A 21,885-nucleotide genomic window follows, 5' to 3' on the forward strand; every position below is an offset into this window, starting at 1 on the left:
GTAATCGACTTAATCCCTTTGGATGTCCTTGTTTGTCCGCTCTATGTTTAGCCCCTTGTGGGCAATAAAGAAAAACGAAAAAAAAAAGAAAGTAATAAGGAAAAAAACAAACGGAAGAGATCTAAAAATGAAAGTCACGAGAAATAAACGATGATGCGGTAGTAAGTAGAGGAATGTGGGATAACTTAGTAAAATTAATACGAAACTATGCAAAAGATGAAAAAATTAAATTCAATAACATTAGTGTTCTTCTTAGTCTTCAACTAAATTCCATCCACTCTTTGATGTTACATAACACTTCATTAATATTTTGTTATATCAACCTTAAAATGATTAAATCGCTAAGAGTAAAGGGCCGTAACTAAATACAGCATGTTGTCCTATACGGACATGTTTGTGCCAATGTAATTCTACATCGACTAATAAAGCAATTAACAGCGTAGGTGAAGTAATATAATTTCATGTTTTACGAAGTAGCGGGGGTTCTTCCAAGCTCCTTTCTTCCAAAATATGTCTTCAAATTTATCTTTTTTTTTTTTACGAAACCGCGTATAGATTTCAAACTTTCTTTCTTGGTTATGTCAGTGATATATCGCTTAGTTTAGTCTAACCTGTAGTTTCTTTTTCGGTTTGTTATTTGTTGTTGTGAGGAGAGAAACTGATGTTCTATAAAACAGCAACAACATTAACATTAGTTGGAATGGAGCAAACAAGGGTCATCGATTTGTTAGTAATAGCAGCTAAATGTCCCTCAAATTACACACTAGCATCTTAAGGAGAAAATACATTAGATAATGTATTACTCTGATTAAAAGGCGGGACTGCCACAGCTGGAGTGACTGATCATAGGGTTAACCAGGGGGCCAACAGTAGCGATTTCAATAACAACGTAAAGACGAACTAAACAAGGAGTCTCTATGTGCTTATTTGAGCTGCTAGAAACAACAGCCGAATCGCCCTCGAATCATGCCATCGTCTAAAAGGAAAACGGAGAACACTTGAATAATGTAGTCCTAGATAAACAATGTCTGAGTAAAAGACTGGATGGTCACGGTTGGAACACCTATGATCGTAAAATTAGGGTTCACGTGGCTTAAACCACAATAGCGATGGCGAATAGGAGAAGCTTCTGTGGTCGCAAGACTTGTTAGAAACAGCAGCCAAATCTCCCTCAAGTCACACTCTATGTCTTCTGAAGGAAGGACACGATGGACAATGCAGGCAATGACTTGCTAGAAACAGCAGCCAAATCCCCCTCGAATCACAGTCTGCCATCATGTAAAGGAAGGACAGAAGAGACACTTGTAGTTGATGTAGAGAATGGTGGAATGTTCACAGCTGGTATGCTTTTCATCTTAGATTATTTCGATCAAGGCTGATCCAGACCAAAGACCAAACAGTTAACATTTGGATGATTACGATTATCCGGTGAAATCCGTGTTTGCAGGTTCAATACCAGCAACAAACAGAATGCAGAGAAAGAATAACAGGTGAGAGACTGGTTTACTCTTTTACTCCAGTACTTTTTCTTTGGAAGCCTAGTACTTACTCAATCGGTCTCTTTTTGCCGAACCGCTAAGTTAAAGGGACGTAAACACACCACCATCGGTTGCCAAACGATGCTGGGGGGGGGGGGACAAACACAGACACACAAACATATACACACACATACATATATACGACGGGATTCTTTCAGTTTCCGTCTACCAAATCCACTCACAATGCTTTGGTCGGCCCGAGGCTATAGTAGAAGACACTTGCCCAAGGAGCCACGCAGTGGGACTGAACCCGGAACCATGTGGTTGATAAGCAAGCAAGCTACTTACCACACAGCCACTCCTGCGTCTATTTGTAAAATAATATTGAGACACTTTAATGGAATTGGTTCATTTTCGAAGATTTATCCCATATTTTTTCACCTTTTTTTAATGCATTGTTGCTGTGGTGGTGATGGTGATACAGTGACGTTGTTGTTGTTGTTGGTGGTGGTAGCGGTAACGGTAGTGACAATGATGATGGTTGTGGTGATGTCATATTGTTGTGGTTGTTGTTGGTGGTGGTGGTGTTAGCCCCCCTCCCCCTCCCCCCAGGTCAGCCCTAACTGAACAGAACCATAAATCAAATCCGACGTTCTTACCACTACCTTCTCACCTTTTTTACGGGTGAATATGGGACAGCATTATTCTGGAGTCCCTTTTCTTTCCCAAGGCAGCGGAAGATAGGAGGGAGATTTGACTGCTATTTTTACCACATTAAAACTTGGTGTAGAGGCAAGCACAAGCAATCTTTTACAAGAAGCCTGTTGCATGAAACCTAGCTCGTCTGGTAGACCCACTCCGAACAAACAATTCGAGATAATGTTTCGCAGAAAGTTCTGCAGTGGTGCACATAACTGGTTTAAAGTCTGGTGATGACTGTGGTTGTAGAAGTAGTGGTGGTTGTTGTTGTAGTATTTGTAACTGTGGTGGTGGTAGTGGTGAAGGTTCTAGTATAGATGCAGGTAAGCTTTCTTAGAGCTGTACTGATTATAATTCCTTGCTTGGCTTAAAATCAGCCCAAGTTCAGGCCTTTAATCAAAAGGCTTTCCAGCTATAACCATCCAGAAATAATAAATCTAATACTAAATTATTCGATGTTCCCTTCCATGTTTTTAATAATACAGCAAAGAATATTTTGAGGGAAATTTGGTTGCTATTTCTAGCTGTCAACTGATCACACATAAAGGCTCCCTTATTAGTGGTGACTAGTGGTAATTGATACATTAGGTACCTCTCTCTCTCTTTTACTTGTTTCAGTCATTTGACTGTGGCCATGCTGGAACACTGCCTTTAGTCGAGAAAATCTACCCCTGGGACTTATTCTTTGTAAGCCTAGTACTTATTCTATCGGTCTCTTTTTGCCGAACCGCTAAGTTACGGGATGTAAACACACCAGCATCGGTTGTCAAACGATGGTGGGGGGAACAAACACACACACACACACACACACACATATATATACATACATACGATGGGCTTCTTTCAGTTTCCATTTACCAAATCCACTCACAAGGCTTTGGTCGGCCCGAGGCTATAATAGAAGACACTTGTCCAAGGAGCCATGCAGTGGGACTCAACCCAGAACCATGTGGTTGGTAAGCAAGCTACATTTTTTGTTACTAATTTGTAGCCTCGTACCAAAGTTGGAAGTAAATATAATTGTTGTTTAACCACAAACCACGACCAGTCAAGTAGACATGATCAAATGTATTCCAGTTATGACCACCACACTTTTATTTTTCATACTTAGAGTATCTGCAAGCTATGTACAAGCTACTTTATACTGTTTCCTTCTTTTTATAAGATGGTATGATTTTATGTGAGGGTAATGAGGACTGGTGAAACCAGATGGCTACACCAGGCTCCAATCTGATTTGGTAGAGTTTCTACAGCTGGATGCCCTTCCTAACGCCACCCACTCAGAGAGTGTAGTGGGTGCTTTTACGTGTCACCCGCACGAAGGCCAGTCAGGCGGTACTGGCAATGGCCACGCTCAAAATGGTGTATTTTATGTGCCATCTATTGAACAATTACTAGATCTGTGACTAGTTTGTCATGGATCCAATATGTGACAGTTTTAAAGAAGTATAAAGATATATAAATGCAGTGGTGTTGCACCACCTCAAACTCACTACAAGAAAAAGCTATCGAATCTCCCTCAAATCAAACTTTGTTTTAAAGAAAAATGGGGCCCATTTTGTGTGATGTAGTCTTGATAGAGAGACAGGATGGTTACAGCTGGTATGATCAATCATAGAGCTTTTTAATCAGGCTGACCTAGAGTTAAAAAACAAGTGCTGTTGTTCTTAGATATGAATGATTTGTTTGTTTTTTTTTTCATGTTGTTTTCTCTTCAGAATTGATTTCATTTTTTTTTTTTTCTGTATTTTCAGCCATAAAGAAAATATGAAATAGTATTTAACTCCTGTAGAAATGAAAATATGGAAAAGTTGATAATCATGAAGATGAAGAAAATGAACATGATCATAAGGATATGGTGTTGCCTAAGTTATGAACACTGAAGAATATTTCCCTAACCAGTGTACACCTACAACAGAAGACATAAACAAAAAGTGAATAGAAACTGGAGAGTTTACACTTTCTAGAATCTCCTATCATTTATTTCATATCTTCTCTGATTGAACAGTGATGATATTTTGGGTGTTAGAAGGTAATGAGGGTTTCAGTCATGGCTCAAATTCACAGCTTTCTGAGCTAACAAAACACCTGTTAACGTCTATTCTCCTGCTCCCTACTACAGTGACTTTTTCCTACTCATGCTACAGGTAAATCATATTCTGTACAGCTCTGTGGGCTAACAAAACACTTGTTAATGATACTGTGCTCCTACTGCTTACTGCAATGTTCTTATCAATGATACATATTTATACAATGTAAGCTATTTTCAATAACAGGGACACAGAGCTTTTCTGGCAATGGGATACCAACTCTTCACTCTTCACTCATTAAGTTGGCACCTTCTCACCTCAGCTGATTGTGACACTTTTTATTGTTGTGAAGCTTTCCTTCAACCTATCATTGTGTTGCATCATGCAACTGAAAAGCAGTTAAAATTATTCACAGATGGCTCCCTTAATTCAAATGCTTCAATTTTGATTGAGGTTTGTTAAACTAACTGTGACCCTAACCTCCATCACATTAAAGTTCTTACCCACTTTTTCTCCAGACCACTTCATTTTCAAACTTTAGACATCACAACAATGGTTTCTTATTCTCTGCACTCATATATTTCATTCCATTTCCTGTTGATCTCCAGTTATTCAGCTTAAATGATGAATTCAAATCTCACATGAAATACCTCTTAATCTGTGATTTCTACTCTTCATCTCAAAAGCCAATCAAATTAGTGAGCAATATTTGACACATAATCTATTGTCTTTATGCTTCTGCTGTCCTGTCTGTCTAGTTTCTTTTTAAGGTCAGTTTTTGTCTGACATTTAATATTTTAAAATACTGGCATTTCAGCCAGAAGATTGAAATCCTTTTCTTCTGCAACTGTGAGAAGTTGGATTAGGAGAGAAAGTGTTTTGTCTATTTGAAAGCTATACAACAAATCTGTGTTAGCCAATACACACACACACACACACACACACACACACACACACATGTGCATGTGTCTGTGTTATTAGCTCTTTGTCTGTATGTTGATATAATTGTAATTCAGTGATAGAGTTTATGAACTATTTAAAGCAGTAAAGTGAGCATTGTCTTGAGTCCTGGAACTCATAAGGCCAGTTTACCCAATTCCCATGATATTTTAATGACCAAAATCACAACATTCCGAATGAGATGCCAGTAGACACTGAGCAGACACTGGAGCAATGGGAATTGAAGTGTGTTGCTCCAGAACATACCACACTACCCAGTCCAAGAATCAAGACCACAATCTTGCCATCATGAGTGCAACGCCCTAACCACAGGGCCACAATCATTCACTTTTTAAAGCAGACACACACTCACACCCCTATTTATTCTTTCCTTTGATTCTTCCTGCCCTAAATAACATCAAAGGTTTTTACCAAATTCACCTGTAATTTGCTCACTGTTGCACTTCATCTAAAAAAATAAGGAAGAAATAGAAATACTCTGTTCATTATTTTTTCCTATTTGTTAAAAAAAAAAAAATTCATAGAAAGACATTGTATTGTACAGAGCCATGTTGTATGGTCAGAAAATTGAATTTAAACACAATAAAATGCATTCCGAACAAGAAGACAATGACAAGAATAAATTGCACAATGAAATATTCTCTTCAGATGGTTTGGCGTCAAAAGAAAAGTCAATTCTTTCTAAGAAGAAATGGTTCCATTGTGAAATCTGTGGCAAGACCTTTTCTCGAAACAACGACCTGTTTAAACATGTTCGGGTTCACACAGGTGAGAAACCATACCCCTGCGAGATTTGTGGCAAGAATTTCTCTGTAAACAGTTCGTTGTTTCGTCACCGACGCATTCACACTGGAGAGAAACCCTATTTCTGTGACATCTGTGGTAAGACGTTCTCGCAAAACATCCACTTGGTCCGACACAAGAGAATCCACACTCACGAGAAACCATACCAATGTGAAATCTGTGGCAAATCCTTCTCAGTTGACAACTCTTTGTCCCGTCACAGACGCATACACACTGGAGAGAAGCCGTACTTCTGTGAAATTTGTGATAAAACTTTCTCACAGAATGGTCACCTGACACGGCATAGAAAGATGCATGCAGGGGTGAAGTCTTTCAATTGTAAAGACTGCAGCAAAGTTTTCTCCCGTAAGAGTAGCTTAATTGAGCACAGATGGATTCATATCAACAATAAACCTTACCAATGCCAAATCTGTGATAAGACATTCTCACACAAAAATGTTTTAGCATTCCATGAACGAATACACAATGAAGGTAAACTCTAGTATTTGGTGATATTAAGTATTTAAGGACCAATTAACAAATGTAAAAGTAAGATTAAAACGAACACTACCTGCTCTTTCTTGGGGCTGACTGCTTGTACACAACAGCCAGAAGGGAGAATAAGTATAGCTGACTAAGTTGTTGATCTGTTACTCTGACATTATACATATATATATTATTTCACCAAGCTTCCAATTCTAAGAAAAAGTGGAATTTTGATTCAATATTTTTTACAGACATTTTCTTTGTTTTTCTCTCTAAACTTTCAAATTTATAAAAACAAAATCCAAGATAGAGGGAATCACTGGAACTAATTTTTTTTTTTTTTTTTTCCATTGTCTGAATTCAAAGAAGAAATTCTATAAGTAAGGAGGATTATAAATTAAATATTAAAAACCAAAACCAAGTTATAGAATTTTTCTTTTGGATTTCAATTATAATTAAAATTGTAATTTCTGATTTCTCCACTGTGCACCAGTTTTGGTTTTTGAGAAATATTTCAGTTAAAGAAATTTTAAATTTTTATTTCAAACAAAGAAAGAGAAGGAAAAAAATCTTTGAACAAAATTCCTCTCAAATGTGATATCTCCCCTGACCAATTTATATGTATAAAACATATCTATATGTATGAACTATTTATGCATAAAGCATATCTGAATGTATAGAACGTTATAAAACTCACTGTTAATTAAAAGATGTTCATATTGTTAATTTTTCCACTTGCATATGTATTGTCATCATCATTATCATCATCGTTTAACGTCAGCTTTCCATGCTAGCATGGGTTGAACGATTTGACTGAAGACTGGTGAACCAGATGGCTACACCAGGCTCCAATCTGATTTGGCAGAGTTTCTACAGCTGGATGTCCTTCCTAACGCCAACCACTCTGAGAGTGTAGTGGGTGCTTTTACGTGTCACTGGCACGAAGGCCAGTCAGGCAGTACTGGCAACGGTCACGCTCAAAATGGTGTATTTTACGTGCCACCAGCACAGGAGCCAGTCTAGCAGCACTGGCAGTGATCTCGCTCGAATGTCTTTACAGGTGCTAGGAAGGCGACGTTGGGCACAGGTGCCATCACGATTTCGCTTTCGCTTGCCCCAACAGGTCTTCACAAGTCAAGTTTCATGTCCAATGAAGGAGACGACATTGGCATGAGTGCCAGTTGTTGAATTTAGTTCGATTTCGATTTCACTTGCCTCAACAGGTCTTTGCAAGTGGAGTTTAGTGTCCAATGAAGGAAAGGTACGCATAAGTGGGCTGGCTCATCTTCACTTAATATCCACTTTTTCATGCTTGCATGGATCAGACAGAGTCTATTGAGGCAGATTTTCTTCAGCTTGATGCCCTTTTTGTCACCAACCCTCACCTGTTTCCAAGCATGGTAATATTTTCCTATGGACAGACATTTTCTCACAGAAGGTTTGAAGTGAATGACACTGCTTGTATGGCAGTGACAATCATTTACAACTATTACACAGTGTCAAAACAAGGAGACACAAACACATACACACTCAAACACTCACATATGTACACAAGAGGCTTTTTTCAGTTTTCATCTACCAAATCCACTGCCAAGGCTTTAGTCAGCCTGGGGCTATAGGAGAAGGCACTTGCTCTAGGTACCACACTGCGGGATTGAACCCAGAACTATGTAGTTTAAAAGCAAACTTCTCACTGCACAACCACATCTGCACCTATCACTCTATTTAGATGGATGGATGGACGGATAGATGGATGAATGGACAGACAGATGGACGGACGGACGGACAGAGAAAGAGACTGACAGACTGATACAAGTACATCAAATAGTATACAGCATACTTTTTGGTTTATTGAAATTATCTCCACCTCCGAGGATGTATCACAATTGCCTAATGGCACTTCAGAACACCTCTATAGAAGACAGGGAGATAATGTCAAGAATCAATAATTCTCTAAAGCTGACATGCCGTTATGGAAACCAATAGATGCTGCTTGGAAATAAGATGACAACCACAGCCTCAATAGGCATCATCAACACAACAGTTATCCTACTTCATCTCCAATAGCCCAGGCAGTCAGACATATACAAAAACAAGTTGAACACATTTTTGGCCTTGGTAATTTGCATCATTATCATCATCATCGTTTAACGTCCCCCTTCCATGCTGGCATAAGTTGGGTGGTTTGACAGGAGCTGGCCGAGTAGAAGACTACCCCAGGCTACGTTGTCTATTTTGGCATGGTTTTTACAGCTGGATGCTCTTCCAAATGCCAACCATTTCACAGTGTGGACTGGATGCTTATTTGGCACCAGCATCATCATCATCATCGTTTAACGTCCACTTTCCATGCTAGCATGGGTTGGACGATTTGACTGAGGACTGGTGAAACCAGATGGCTACACCAGGCTCCAATCTGATTTGGCAGAGTTCCTACAGCTGGATGCCCTTCCTAATGCCAACCACTCTGAGAGTGTAGTGGGTGCTTTTACATGCCACCGGCACAAGGGCCAGTCCGGCAGTACTGGCAACAGCCACGCTCAAAATGGTGTATTTTACGTGCCACCTGCACTGGAGCCAGTCCAGCGGAACTGGCAACGACCTTGCTTGAATGTCTTTGCACATGCAAGGAAGCAGCATATTCAAGCAAAACTGGACTAAGAGAAATAATTTAGAGTGGCCAGTGGCATGTATTTGGACAACATAGACAAATACATGTATATCACACACCATACAACATATATTCTCAGTTAATTAAAATTACATCTGCACTGCAAATGACATTTTGAACTTTAGCAACCAGTTTAAATGCTCATACTTTTTTACTCTCTTTTACTTGTTTCAACCATTTGATTGCGGCTATGCTGGAGCACCACCTTTAGTTGAGCAAATCGTCCCCAGGGCTTATTCTTTGTAAGCCTAGTACTTATTCTATCATTCTCTTTTTGCCGAACTGCTAAGTTACGGGGATGTAAATACACCAGCATCGGTTGTCAAATGATGTTAGGGGGACAAACACAGACACACAAACACACACACACACACACATACATATATATATATATATATACATATACATATATACGACGGGCTTCTTTCAGTGTCCGTCTACCAAATCCACTCACAAGGCTTTGGTCGGCCCGAGGCTATAGTAGAAGACACTTGCCCAAGGTGCCACGCAGTGGGACTGAACCCAGAACCATGTGGTTGGTAAGCAAGCTACTTACCACACAGCCACTCCTATGCCTGCTTGTTTCTTTTGTTTTTTTGACGCTTACCTTGAATTAGATGTCTACAGGTGATATTCTTTTGATTGGCCTGGCATTGAACATTAATTCTTTATTTTGCCACCTTAGGCCTGAGTCAGAACACCTGAGGTGTTTTGATTATTGTTGCCTGTTGCCTGACGGATGATAATAGTGTTGTGACCTTAGGGTATTTAATCGTTGGAACATGGTTGTGTGGTTAGGAAGCTTACTTCTCAACCACATGGTTTTGGGTTCAGTCCCACTGCTTGGGTCCAGCTGAAGTCTTGTGATTGAATGTGGTAGGCAAAAGTTCTTGTTGTGTGTGTATATGTGTGTGAACATGCTTGGTACCTCCTAACAGAAAGGAGGGGAAAATACAATGTAACTCAAAAGATATCATTCAAATGCTTAAGTACTTTAAAATGATAATACTGTGGCTTTCCAGAATAATAGGCTAATGATTAAAATGTCAGCTATAGTTGGTAAAATAAAGATTCTTAGTTCAGTTCCTAACCTAGGCAGAGAATACAACTGGAGATATTGAAAGGTTATGTCAAACACACACATCATGATCATCATCATTATTATTGGCATCCCCTCCTACTCCTCCTCCAAATCATCATCATCATCGTTTGGCATGGGTTGGATGGTTTGACTGAGGTCTGGCAGGCCAGTGGGCTGCACTAGGCTCCAGTCTGATCTGGTAATGTTTCAACAGCTGAATGCCCTTCCTAAAGCCAACCACTCCAAGAGTGTAGTGGGTGCTTTCTATATGCCACCAGCACGGGAGCCAGTCAGGGGCACTGGCATCAACCACATTCGGATGGTGCATTTTGCATACCATCGGCATGGAAGCCAGTCAGGCAGCACTAGCCATGGCTACAATTTCAATTTTACTTGATTCAACAGATCTTCTCAAGCATATCATATCATCCACCGCTTCAAGGGTACTTTTAAATGGGCTGATCATGCAACACTAGTATCGGCCATGGCTATGATCTCACTTTACTTGCCACAGCATATCTCCAAAGGTTTTGGTCTTTTGGCATTGCCTCTGTGAAGCTCAACATTCAAAGGTCATCCTTCACCACCTCATCCCATGTCTTCCTGGATCGACCTCTTCTACAGGTTCGTTCCACTGTTAGGGTGTGGCTCTTCCTCACACAGCTGTCTTCATCCATACATAACACGTGACCATATCAGTGCAGTCTCTCTTGCACCCTACATTTGATGCTTCTTATACCCAACTTTCCTCTCAGAGCACTTACATTCTGTTGTGTATGCACACTGACATTACACATCCAGCGGGTCATACTAATTTCATTTCTTTCAAGCCTACGCATGTCCTCAGCAATCCTGGCCCATGTTTCACTACCATGTAGCATGGCAGTTTGCACACATGCATCATACAGTTTACCTTTCACCCTGAGTAAAAGGCCCTTAGATGCCAGCAGAGATAGGAGCTCTCTGAACTTTGCCCAGGCTATTCTTATTCTAGCAGCTACACTCTCAGAGCATCCACCCTCACTATAGACTTGGTTGCCTAGGTAGCGGAAGCTAACAACTGCTTCTAGTTTTTTCCCCTGGCATGTGATGGAATCCATTTTCTGTACATCTTCAGTGTTTATTGCCCTGGTGCATCTGCCACACACAAAAACTATCTTCCTGGTTATTCTTCCTTTGATATTGCTGCACCTTTTATGTGTCCATAGCTTACACTGGGTACATCTTAGGGAGTTTCTACCTATGCCTTTTCTACAGATCGAGCAGAACCGTCCTTGTTTAATTTCCACATGATGGTTGATTTCAATAGCATGGGTGCCCTTTTTAACACCAACCCCTTTACAGGGTCTAGTGGCTGCATTTTTTCATGGCACCATCATATGAGAGATTGTCTTATCCTTAACTGTAGAATACTAAGGGATCCTTTCACTGTTAAACATATTGCTATGAAACTCATTATATATAGACTATTAAATTAGCGTGTTATGTACCTGACATCAGATATTTGATCTCTTCCACTGATGATCCCTTGCAGTTAGGGATCTGAATGATTTGGCACATCCAATGTTGACTTCCAAATAACTGCTGCAATGGTGAAATGTATGTAGGAATTAATAATTTATACTTATCATCATCATCGTGTAGCATCCTCTTTCCATGCTGGCATGGGTTGAACGGTTTGACATGGAGCTGGCCTGCTGAGAGCTGCCCACACCCTGATTGTTTGTTATGGCATGGTTTCTATGGCTGGATGCCCTTCCTTACACCAACCACTTAGCAGAATGTGAAGGGTGCTTTTTATGTGCCACCAGCACAGTTGCTCCATTAAGTGGCACCAGCACCTGAAGGACAAGTCTGTATGTGTGGAAGACAGCAGTTTTACTTAGCTTGACATGTCTCCTCAAGTACAGCAAATCACCACGTCTTCCAGTCCCTTGTCATTTCCTCAGTGAGGCCTAGCAGCCAAAGATGCTTTCTCACCATTTTGTCCCATGTCTCCCTAGGCGTACCCCTTCCACAGGTACCCTCCACAATTAGAGCTCAACACTTCATACACTTGTGTTTATTTTAATCTTCCCCCTACAGATGCTCTGTATATCATAACTAGTAACACCACTAAGCCCAGTAGTTGACTAACCATTACACTGGAAGCTGACTGAATGATGTTAATCTATGTGGAGTTCTGACTCATACAACAGACGTTGCACATCTAACTCTACACACATCAGTTGTGTGTGTACAAGAGGAAAATAAGTTAAGATGATCAGCTGAGACTCTAAATCACAGTAAAAAAAACCTGATGCTCAATGATCTTCCGACACAAAATAAGGCTCATGAAAAACAACTGACTTGAAGAAAGGTCTGTGAAGTCACAAATGCATTAAGAATTTTTTGTAATCTGATTTACAACTGAATTTGCATGGATGTTTTTCCCATTCTCACAACAGGTGGAAAGGTACACATCACAGACGATGAAACAATGTGTGAAGGATAGACGGAACATTTTCAAAATGTATTGACTAACTCGATGTTCTTGGAAACAGAATAAAGGTTTAAATGTGGCACCCAAATAAAACAATTATATTAAATTCATATTAATTGTGGATTTCTGTTAATTTTATGATATTAACCCTATCTACCATCTCTTCTACTCAAAGAAAAATGGGCTGCCATGCAGTGGCTATTCAACTCATTTGAACTCAGAACGTGAGACAGACGAAATACCACAAAAACATTTTTCTGGCGTGCTAACGATTCTGCCAGAAGTAAGCTATATACCACATATGTAACACAATTATACTTACCAATGTTTTTAAATCTAAAAACTGCAGAATTGTTTGTTTGGACAGCGGTAACTTTTACATGTAGCCTTCAAAGAGTTGCTTCCCTTAGACCAAAAAAAATACGTTAAAAATACACTGAAGACGTACATGTAGTTTAGGATCTATAAAGCAGGTTCTTCGCATTTATCATCATAATCATTATTGTCATCATCATTATCATCATCATCATCATCATTATTATTATCATCATCATCATCATAAGACAGCTCAACCAGATGTTACTTGAGAGAACAAATCAATCATTATCAACATTTCAAATAAGCGATGTTTCCACGTTTTCCTAAATCAGGCGTTATTAACAACTCATCACAATCTATTAGCATCTCATTTGTAGGGGGTCAGTCTTCAGCATCCTGAGAGCTAACGTCACTCTTTATATATATCCACTGATAATATCTTCAATTAACATACCTTTTTTCATAACATTTGCATAGTTGTCTCCCTTGTATACATCAGCCGATATCTAATGACCCGCTAGTATCAGATCATTTATACTCACACACTTCTCTCTCTCTCTCTCTCTCTCTCTTTCACTCACACACACACACACACATTAGAATGTATGTATGTATATCATTATATCTGTGTGAACAAGACTGGACTATCAGATGTTACATAACGCTGGTCACAATACGTTTCCAATTCTTTCTTGATTGTGCGATTCTTTTCGATCTTGGCCAAAATTGTTTAACTAAATCGTCTTCCCATCGTTGTGGAGGCCTTTTAAGTGGCTTTTTCCGATCCCTTCGGTACCACTAGACAACTACACGGGTGAACCTTACAAACCCAACGGAACTTGTACTTCCGATATTTCGCTCCGTTCTTGAATTACTCCATTTCAGATATGCTTTTAGCATGGATCTATACATAGCACTTTGCATTGCAGCCAATCGATGTTCTTCTTTCTTCGAAGAAAGCCATATTTCATTTGTGTATGAAAGCATAAGTGGTTGGTGGTTGGCACTCCGTCGCTTACGACGTCGAGGGTTCCAGTTGATCTGATCAACGGAACAGCCTGCTCATGAAATTAACGTGCAAGTGGCTGAGCACTCCACAGACACGTGTACCCTTAACGTAGTTCTTGGGGATATTTAGCGTGACAAGGCTGACCCTTTGAATTACAGGCACAACAGAAACAGGAAGTAAGAATGAGAGAAAGTTGTGGTGAAAGAGTACAGTAGGGTTCGCCACCATCCCCTGCCAGAGCCACGTGGAGCTTTAGGTGCTTTCGCTCAATAAACACTCACAACGACCGGTCTGGGAATCGAAACCGCGAGTCCGCTGCCCTAACCACTGGGCCATTGCACCTCCAGTGGTGTTACTAGTTATGATATATAGAGCATCCGTAGGTGGGGGGGCGGATTAAAATAAACATAAGTGTATGAAGTGCCGAGCTCTAATTGTGGAGGGTACCTGTGGAAGGGGTAGACTCAGGGAGACGTGTGACAAAATGGTGAGAAAGCATCTTTGGCTGCTAGGCCTCACTGAGGAAATGACAACTCTTGCAAAGAAACGCAATGTGTTCCTTTCCATGGTGTCCAGAGCTGTGAACAAGTACATTGGCATGACTAGCTATGTTCGACGACGCCGTTACCTCCTAACAGCCAAGACCAAAGCAATCAAAGCCGAGAGATGCCCAAAGCTTCTGTCATTCATCAAACATGAAGGTTCAGAATAAACTCTCGTGTTTGTGGACGAGAAGTTTCTTTGGACGCTGAGGTGAATCGCAGAAATTCTTCAGTGATAGTATATAACTCCCCTGTGTTTGAGACAAAGAATCCTGCCTCTGTGATGGTATTTGGAGCCGTGACGAGTGATTGAAGTGTCATTGACCCACACTTCATTGAGTCTGGCATGAAGATCGGCACAAAGGTGTAACTGGGCAACCTGAGGAATTCTGTTACTTTGGATGGAACAGAAATTTGGGCTTGACAATGTGGTGTTTATCCAGGATTCTGCATCATGCCGTGGGCCAAAAGCAACACAGGCTTTCTTTGGTGAGAAGGTTCCATTTTTTGTGAGAGCCAACATCTGGCCCAGTAATAGCCCAGATCTCAACCTTCTCGATTACTTTTTATGGGGCGTATTCAAGCAAGGACAAACGTCAACAGTTTGAAGAATACAAAATTAAAAGGCGGAAGTTGCGTCAGCTGCAAAAAAAAAAAGAAAATCATTCTCGTGTTGAGGTTATAATTGCTCAAAAGGGCGATCATTTTGAGTGATAAATGATTTTGTTGTAATAAATGGTACATTAACATTATATCTGTCTACTACCATTATTTTAGTATTTATAACCAGTTTTATGCCTCGTAAAAGTTGTCTCAACTTATTTACAAGACGCTGAATATTCTATATCTTTTCTAACTTGAAATATTTTCTGGCATACAAGTTGAATTTTTCAGACCAAAATCTACAGCCAAAGAGGTAGGTTGACTTTTACACCAAGGCAACTTTGAAGAACCAAAACTTCCCTGTGAAAAGCAGCTGGACTTGGAAAGATAATGAGTTTTGAATGTTTACTCTAGATATTTACACTATATACGTGTACGACATGTACGTCGGAAAATAGAATAATATTTTTGAAGTACATTTGTCTTTGTCTACAACATCAAACACGTTCCACATATATTTTCAAATTATATTTCTCTTTATTATTGTCAGTTCATGGAGAGGTAGTTTCTGGTTTGTGTTAAATAAGGTTTTGTTTTGTTTGTATCGATGAATTGTTGCCTTTTTGACGTCAGTTGTTATGACAGGTTTATCAGTAAGACTCGAGAGAAAGAGAGAGACAGAGTAATTTAAGTGCGATCTTTTAATGTTACTGTAATATTTTTGATTGAGGTGAAAGTTTATGCCAAGATTCAGCAACGAAACTTTCATCAGAGCTGAGAGCGGAATGTGGAGAGCTAAGGAATTTGTCTTTTTATGGCTGCGTGGTTATAGAAGCTCACTTTGCAACCATGTAATTTCAGATCAGTTTTATAGCGTGGCACTTTAGCAAGTCTCCATCCCTATAGCCCCAGGCTGAACAATGCCATGTGAGGGCATTTCGTAGACGGAAACGGAAGCTGTGTGGAAGGACGCTGCTTGTGTGTGTGTGTATTCGTTTTTCATACACTTCCCATTTGACAATCAGTGTTGTTTTCTTCATGTTCCCGTAACCTAATGGTTCGGCAAAAGAGACCGATAGCAGAATTACTAGATTAAAAAGAAACGGGAAAACATAAGTACCAGGGTCAAGCTGTTCGATTAAAACCCTCCGTGGCGGTTTCTCCAGCATGGCCGCAGTTTAATGACTGAAACAAGTAAAAGATTAAAAATCAAATATTTTACTAATATAGACTAGAACATGTGTGTGTTTCTGTTTCTCACCCACCACTACTTGACAACCGGTGATGGTGTATTTACGTCCCTATAACTTAGCGATTCGGCACAGGCGACCAGGCTTAAAAAGAAGTGCTCCAGGCGGCACTTTTAAAGGGCACCACTTTTGGGCCAGCTGTAGACAGCATGTTTTTTTTATGTGGGGTGCAGGGGCCACAAATGGAAGGGCCGCCTCGGGCGGCAAACACTCTAGCTAAGCTAGTCCTGTTAAGCTTCCATATATTCTTTTCTACTCTAGGCATATATATACAAATTTGAGGGGAGAGTGCCAGTCGATTAGATCGACCCAAGTGAGTAACTAGTACTTAATTTATCGACCCCGAAAGGATGAACGGCGGATCTTTTTTAAAACGGGGGCCACATTTTTCATTAACGAAACACTTTAAAACTTGGAACAGTGGTAGAATGTGTCATATAAAACATCTTTTTCTCTTAGTCTTCTTAAAAAAAAAGAAATCCATAAGTTATTCCATGTTAAAGTTGTCGTATTTCTGTAATTTCAACCAATCACTGACGTCCATTCAGCCGATATACATTAAGTGCCGACTACATAAACAAACGATTCTGAAACAATTAACCCTAACCCTAACCCTAACCCTAGGGTTAGGGTTAGGGTTAGGGTTAGGGTTAAAGCAAATTTAAAATGAAAAAAGCAAATAAAACGAAGGTATGGAGATTAAATACGCTTTACATCGCTTAATCAGCCAAAGGAGTAAATATAAACAACTGAATACTTGTCAGTGGTTGGTTGAAATTATCGAAATAAGACAAGTTTTTACATGAAATAAATTCGAATACAAAAATATTTTTCTGTTCTATAACACAAAATAGATAATATACGAAGTTTGAAAGTCTTTCCGTACCAAAAACACTACGTAAAACATTAATGAAAAATGTGGCCCCCGTTTTAAAATAGATCCTGAACGGCAAAGTCGACCTCGGCGGAATTTGAACTCAAAACGTAACAACAGACGAAATACCGCTAAGCATTTCGACCAGCGCGCTAACGATTCTGTCAGCTCGCCACCTTTAAAAAAACGGACGAAATGCTACTAGGTATTTTGACCGGTGGGCTAATGATTCTCATAACTCGTCAACCTTAAGCTTCCATATATTGTGGCTCCTGTGGAGGCGCAATGGCCCAGTGGTTAGGGCAGCGGACTCGCGGTCGTGAGATCGCGGTTTTGATTCCCAGACCGGGCGTTGTGAGTGTTTATTGAGCGAAAACACCTAAAGCTCCTCAAGGCTCCGACAGGGGATGGTGGTGAACCCTGCTGTACTCTTTCACCACAACTTTCTCTCACTCTTTCTTCCTGTTTCTATTGTAGAAAGATCGTGAGCGTAATAGACGCCCATCTATCATCGATGATGGTCAATTAAAGACCGTCATTAAGAAAGATCCATGTAAAACCAATCGAGAACTGGCAAAAGAACTTCAAGTTAGCCGGAAAACTGCCTGCAACCATTTGCATGCGATCGGAAAATCAAAAAAGCTCGACAAATGGGTACCACACGACTTGAATGAAAATCAGAAAATACGCAGATATGAAATTTGCACGTTGCTTCTTCTCCGTAACCAGACCGATTCATTTCTCGACAGTATTGTAACTTGCAATGAAAAGTGGATTCTGTTCAATAATAAAAAAAAAACGTTCTTCGCAGTGGTTGGACCAAAATGAAGCACCGAAAACCTTCCCTAAACCCGAGCTCTTCAAAGAGAAGATTACAGTGACTGTTTGGTGGTATACTGCTGGACACATCCACTATAACTTCTTAAAACCCAGGAAAACCATTACTGCAGAAATATAGTGCTATGAAATTGCTAAAATGAACAAAAAACTGCTACTCCTCTGTTCCAGATTAGTCAACAGAAGAGGGCCAATCATTGTTCCCGACAGAAGTTGAAGGAACTTGACTACGAAGTTCTTTCCCACCCAGCTTATTCCCCAGACCTTTCCCCTACCGACTACCACTTTTTCAAGCACCTAGATGTTTTCCTGCGAGAGGAGTTCAAGAATCAAACCGATGCTGAAAATGTGTTCAAAGAGTTCATCAGTTCCAGAACTCCAGATTTTTATGTTATCGGAATAAACAAATTTCTAACTCGTTGGCAAAAATGTGGTTGACTATAATGGTACTTACTTTGATGAATAAAATTCCCGCATTGCTGAAATATATTGTAATGAATTTCATGTCTCAAAACGTTGTTTGTTTTTTACTCAGCCTGATATTAATGCATGAAACAAAATTAGTTAGAAAAATGTAGTTGACAGCACAATAATTTTACACAGAATTTTATAAATAAATTAAACACTTTCCTATAAAAGTTACACTTAAAGGAAAACACACACACACACACACAAAATCAACTCAGGGAAACAGAATATATGAAATAATCCTTGAAATCTTTTCAGGACTTAACTGTTGTACAAATTATTAATCCGGTGTTGACGATTCTAGCAGTTATAACAGCATTTCCCATAATCCTTCGTAGTCTACTGCAAAATGGATAAGCATCATACTATTATAATCATTTTTTTCATCTTGTTGATGAGTTCAAAGCAGTCTAGAAACGTTAATAGAATAATAACGGATTTAGGAATGTTATTGTTCTCAGCTAAACGTAAACGGCTTATCAGAAAATATGAAAAGTCCTTAATAAAAAAAAAAAGACTAAACTCGAAGTCGTTAATAGATGTTTGAAAGGAAAGCTATTTTCTGCTTACATGCAGACACAGACATACGTATACATGAGTGTGTATGTGTGTGAGCGCGCGCGTATGTGTACACAGAACATGTAGCAGAGCACATTTATTCTTGAACCAAAGTTGACGATTCACTCATTGCTATGCAGAATATGCGCGACATATTATCATCTGAAGGATCGCACATAATGTGAAACTCTGAGTAATGATGATGTAAACGATCAGTACGAAATCAATCAATCGATATATAGGCGTGGCTAAGGCAGCGAGCTGGCAGAATCGTTAGCACGCCGGGCGAAATGTTTATCAGTATTTCGTCTGCCGCTACGTTTTGAGTTCAAATTCCGCCGAGGTCGACTTTGCTTTTCATCTTTTCGAGGTCGATAAAATAAGTAGCAGTTACGCACTGGAGTTGACATAATCGACTTAATCCCTTTATCTGTCCTTGTTTGTCCCCTCTGTGTTCAGCCTCTTGTGGGTAGTAAAGTAAGGCGGCGAGCTGGCAGAAATGTTAGCACGCCGCGCGAAATGCTTAGCGGTATTTCGTCTGCCGCTACGTTCTGAGTTCAAATTCTGCCGAGGTCGACTTTGCCTTTCATCCTTTCGGGGTCGATTAAATAAGTACCAGTTACGCATTGGAGTCGATATAACCGACTTAATCTGTTTGTCTGTCCTTGTTTGTCCCCTGTGTGTAGCCCCTTGTGGGCAGTAAAGAAATAAGAATATATTCAAGTTCGGGCGTAGTGGAAAACATCTTTCCCTGTCATCACGTGACTGATTATTATTTGAAGCGGCAACTGCTTCGTACCGTTCCCGCCAGAACGCAAACTGACCAATCACAGCCCTTAATAAGGTCACGTGATGGTGTTTTCTAATACCTCTCTGGAGACCCCATTTTGCTTTAAATAGCCTAAATTCAGCGGCAAAATAGGTCTCGGTTCAGATCTCTTAGGGACCTGTTCCGTGTACCACACAGCAGCAGCCAGCGACAACAGGCACAGCTTCGTTCAACTACAAGCACAGCAGCAACATGACTCTACGACTACTACCAGCATCATCACCGCCAGTCAACACGACACTACGAACTACAAGATTCGCCACCGACGTCGCCAATATCATCAACATGATTTCTACGTACACCAACTAACCAAACTAACGCGGCACATCTCTCTCCGATTCTGTTTGGTGATTCACCTTCACCACGATAAATAACAGACAAGAACCTAGCCTGCGACGAACAACTGTATACAAGAACCAGGCCCGGCATGGAAGCCCTAACATCACAACGAGTGATCGCACTGCCACACACACGCCTCAACTTCTTACATACAGACTCTTCATATTGTGTACTCAACAAACTGGCAAATGCTCACACGTGTTACTGACTCTTTCTATCTACTGTATCTCACGCATTCACATACATTTGTGCACACACTCTTTTGTATACACACTATTCTATTTACATGACGGCCTGTCCTTTATTATGTTTTCATTATGTCGCATTCACACTCACGCACAATATTGGGTTGCTTCCGTTGGCCTGAACACCATCTGATTTTATGTGCAGAACGTCCGGAAAGTTTTAACAGATTGATTAACACTACAATAAATATTTCTGTTATTCATCTCAATCGGTTGTGTTCTATCGTCTTCCTTTACTGTCCATTTACGAAATCACTATGTTATCGAAGTATAACATATTTATATATCATCTTTGATATAAATTTCGTGTTCGACCGTGTGGCGCGTTTAAATAAAAGGAGTCCTGTTTTTCCATTCGTCACCATTTCTCCTTTTTGGGTTCGCACGGTCGTTCTTACATATATATATATATGTTCGTCCACCATCATCGCTTGACAACCGGTGCTGGTTTGCTTATGTCCCTGTGATTTAGCGATTTTGCAAAAGAGACCGATAGAAAATGTACCAGACTTAAAAACTGGGATCGGTTCGTTCAACTAAACGCTTCAAGGCGATACTCCAGCATGGCCCATGCCCGCAATCCAATTACTGAAGTAAGTAAAAATTATATATATATATCAACACACATATAAACATACACCTATGTATACATGTATTAACATACATATACAGATTGGCAATGTTGGGTTGCTTCCGTTGGCCTGAACACCATCTGATTTTAAGTGCAGAACGTCCGGAAAGTTTTAACAGATTGATTATGGTTATACCCTTTTCTACAGCTGTACTGTCTATCCCCTTTTCTACAGCTGTACTGTGTATCCCCTACGACTGCTGAGGAGACCCATTGACTTGTATAACTGGGCAGATCTACATAATATACAGTGCATGCTGCATATCTGAATTATCTACGGAGAAGCGTGCCTACAGTGGACCTTGGTCCAGCAGGTGTACGTATCTGTATGTGAGTGTTTGTGCGCGTATATATTTTCAAGTCACTTTACGGTTTGTTACTCATAACATCATCTCAAAAACAAACCCCAGAGAAGGCTGGGGATCAGAACTCTAGCACAGTTTCAAGATAGAGCAGTATTGGTACATTCTGCAGTCGATGTCTGTATGACTACATCCAAATTGTTAGCTGTTTAGCTTCCAATGGGGAGGCGCAATGGCCCAGTGGTTAGGGCAGCGGACTCGCGGTTTCGATTCCCAGACCGGGCGTTGTGAGTGTTTATTGAGCGAAAACACCTAATGCTCCACGAGGCTCCGGCAGGGGATGGTGGCGAACCCTGCTGTACTCTTCTACCACAACTTTCTCTCACTCTTACTTCCTGTTTCTATTGTGC

The 21,885-nt window shown here is 40.1% G+C and overlaps 1 protein-coding gene across 1 annotated transcript; it reads left to right on the forward strand.

The window, feature by feature from the left end:
• The first annotated feature begins 598 nt into the window (after positions 1-598).
• Positions 599-7,145, forward strand: LOC106876342 (uncharacterized). Its single transcript, XM_089353605.1, has 2 exons — positions 599-1,490; positions 3,932-7,145. Exon 2 carries the CDS (start codon positions 5,716-5,718, stop codon positions 6,451-6,453), a length of 738 nt encoding a protein of 245 aa, XP_089209731.1. The 5' UTR covers positions 599-1,490; positions 3,932-5,715; the 3' UTR covers positions 6,454-7,145.
• The last annotated feature ends 14,740 nt before the right edge of the window (positions 7,146-21,885 follow it).

Source organism: Octopus bimaculoides, chromosome 6, assembly GCF_046866305.1.
Source record: "Octopus bimaculoides isolate indiv1 chromosome 6, ASM4686630v1, whole genome shotgun sequence".
NCBI classification, from domain to species: domain Eukaryota; kingdom Metazoa; phylum Mollusca; class Cephalopoda; order Octopoda; family Octopodidae; genus Octopus; species Octopus bimaculoides.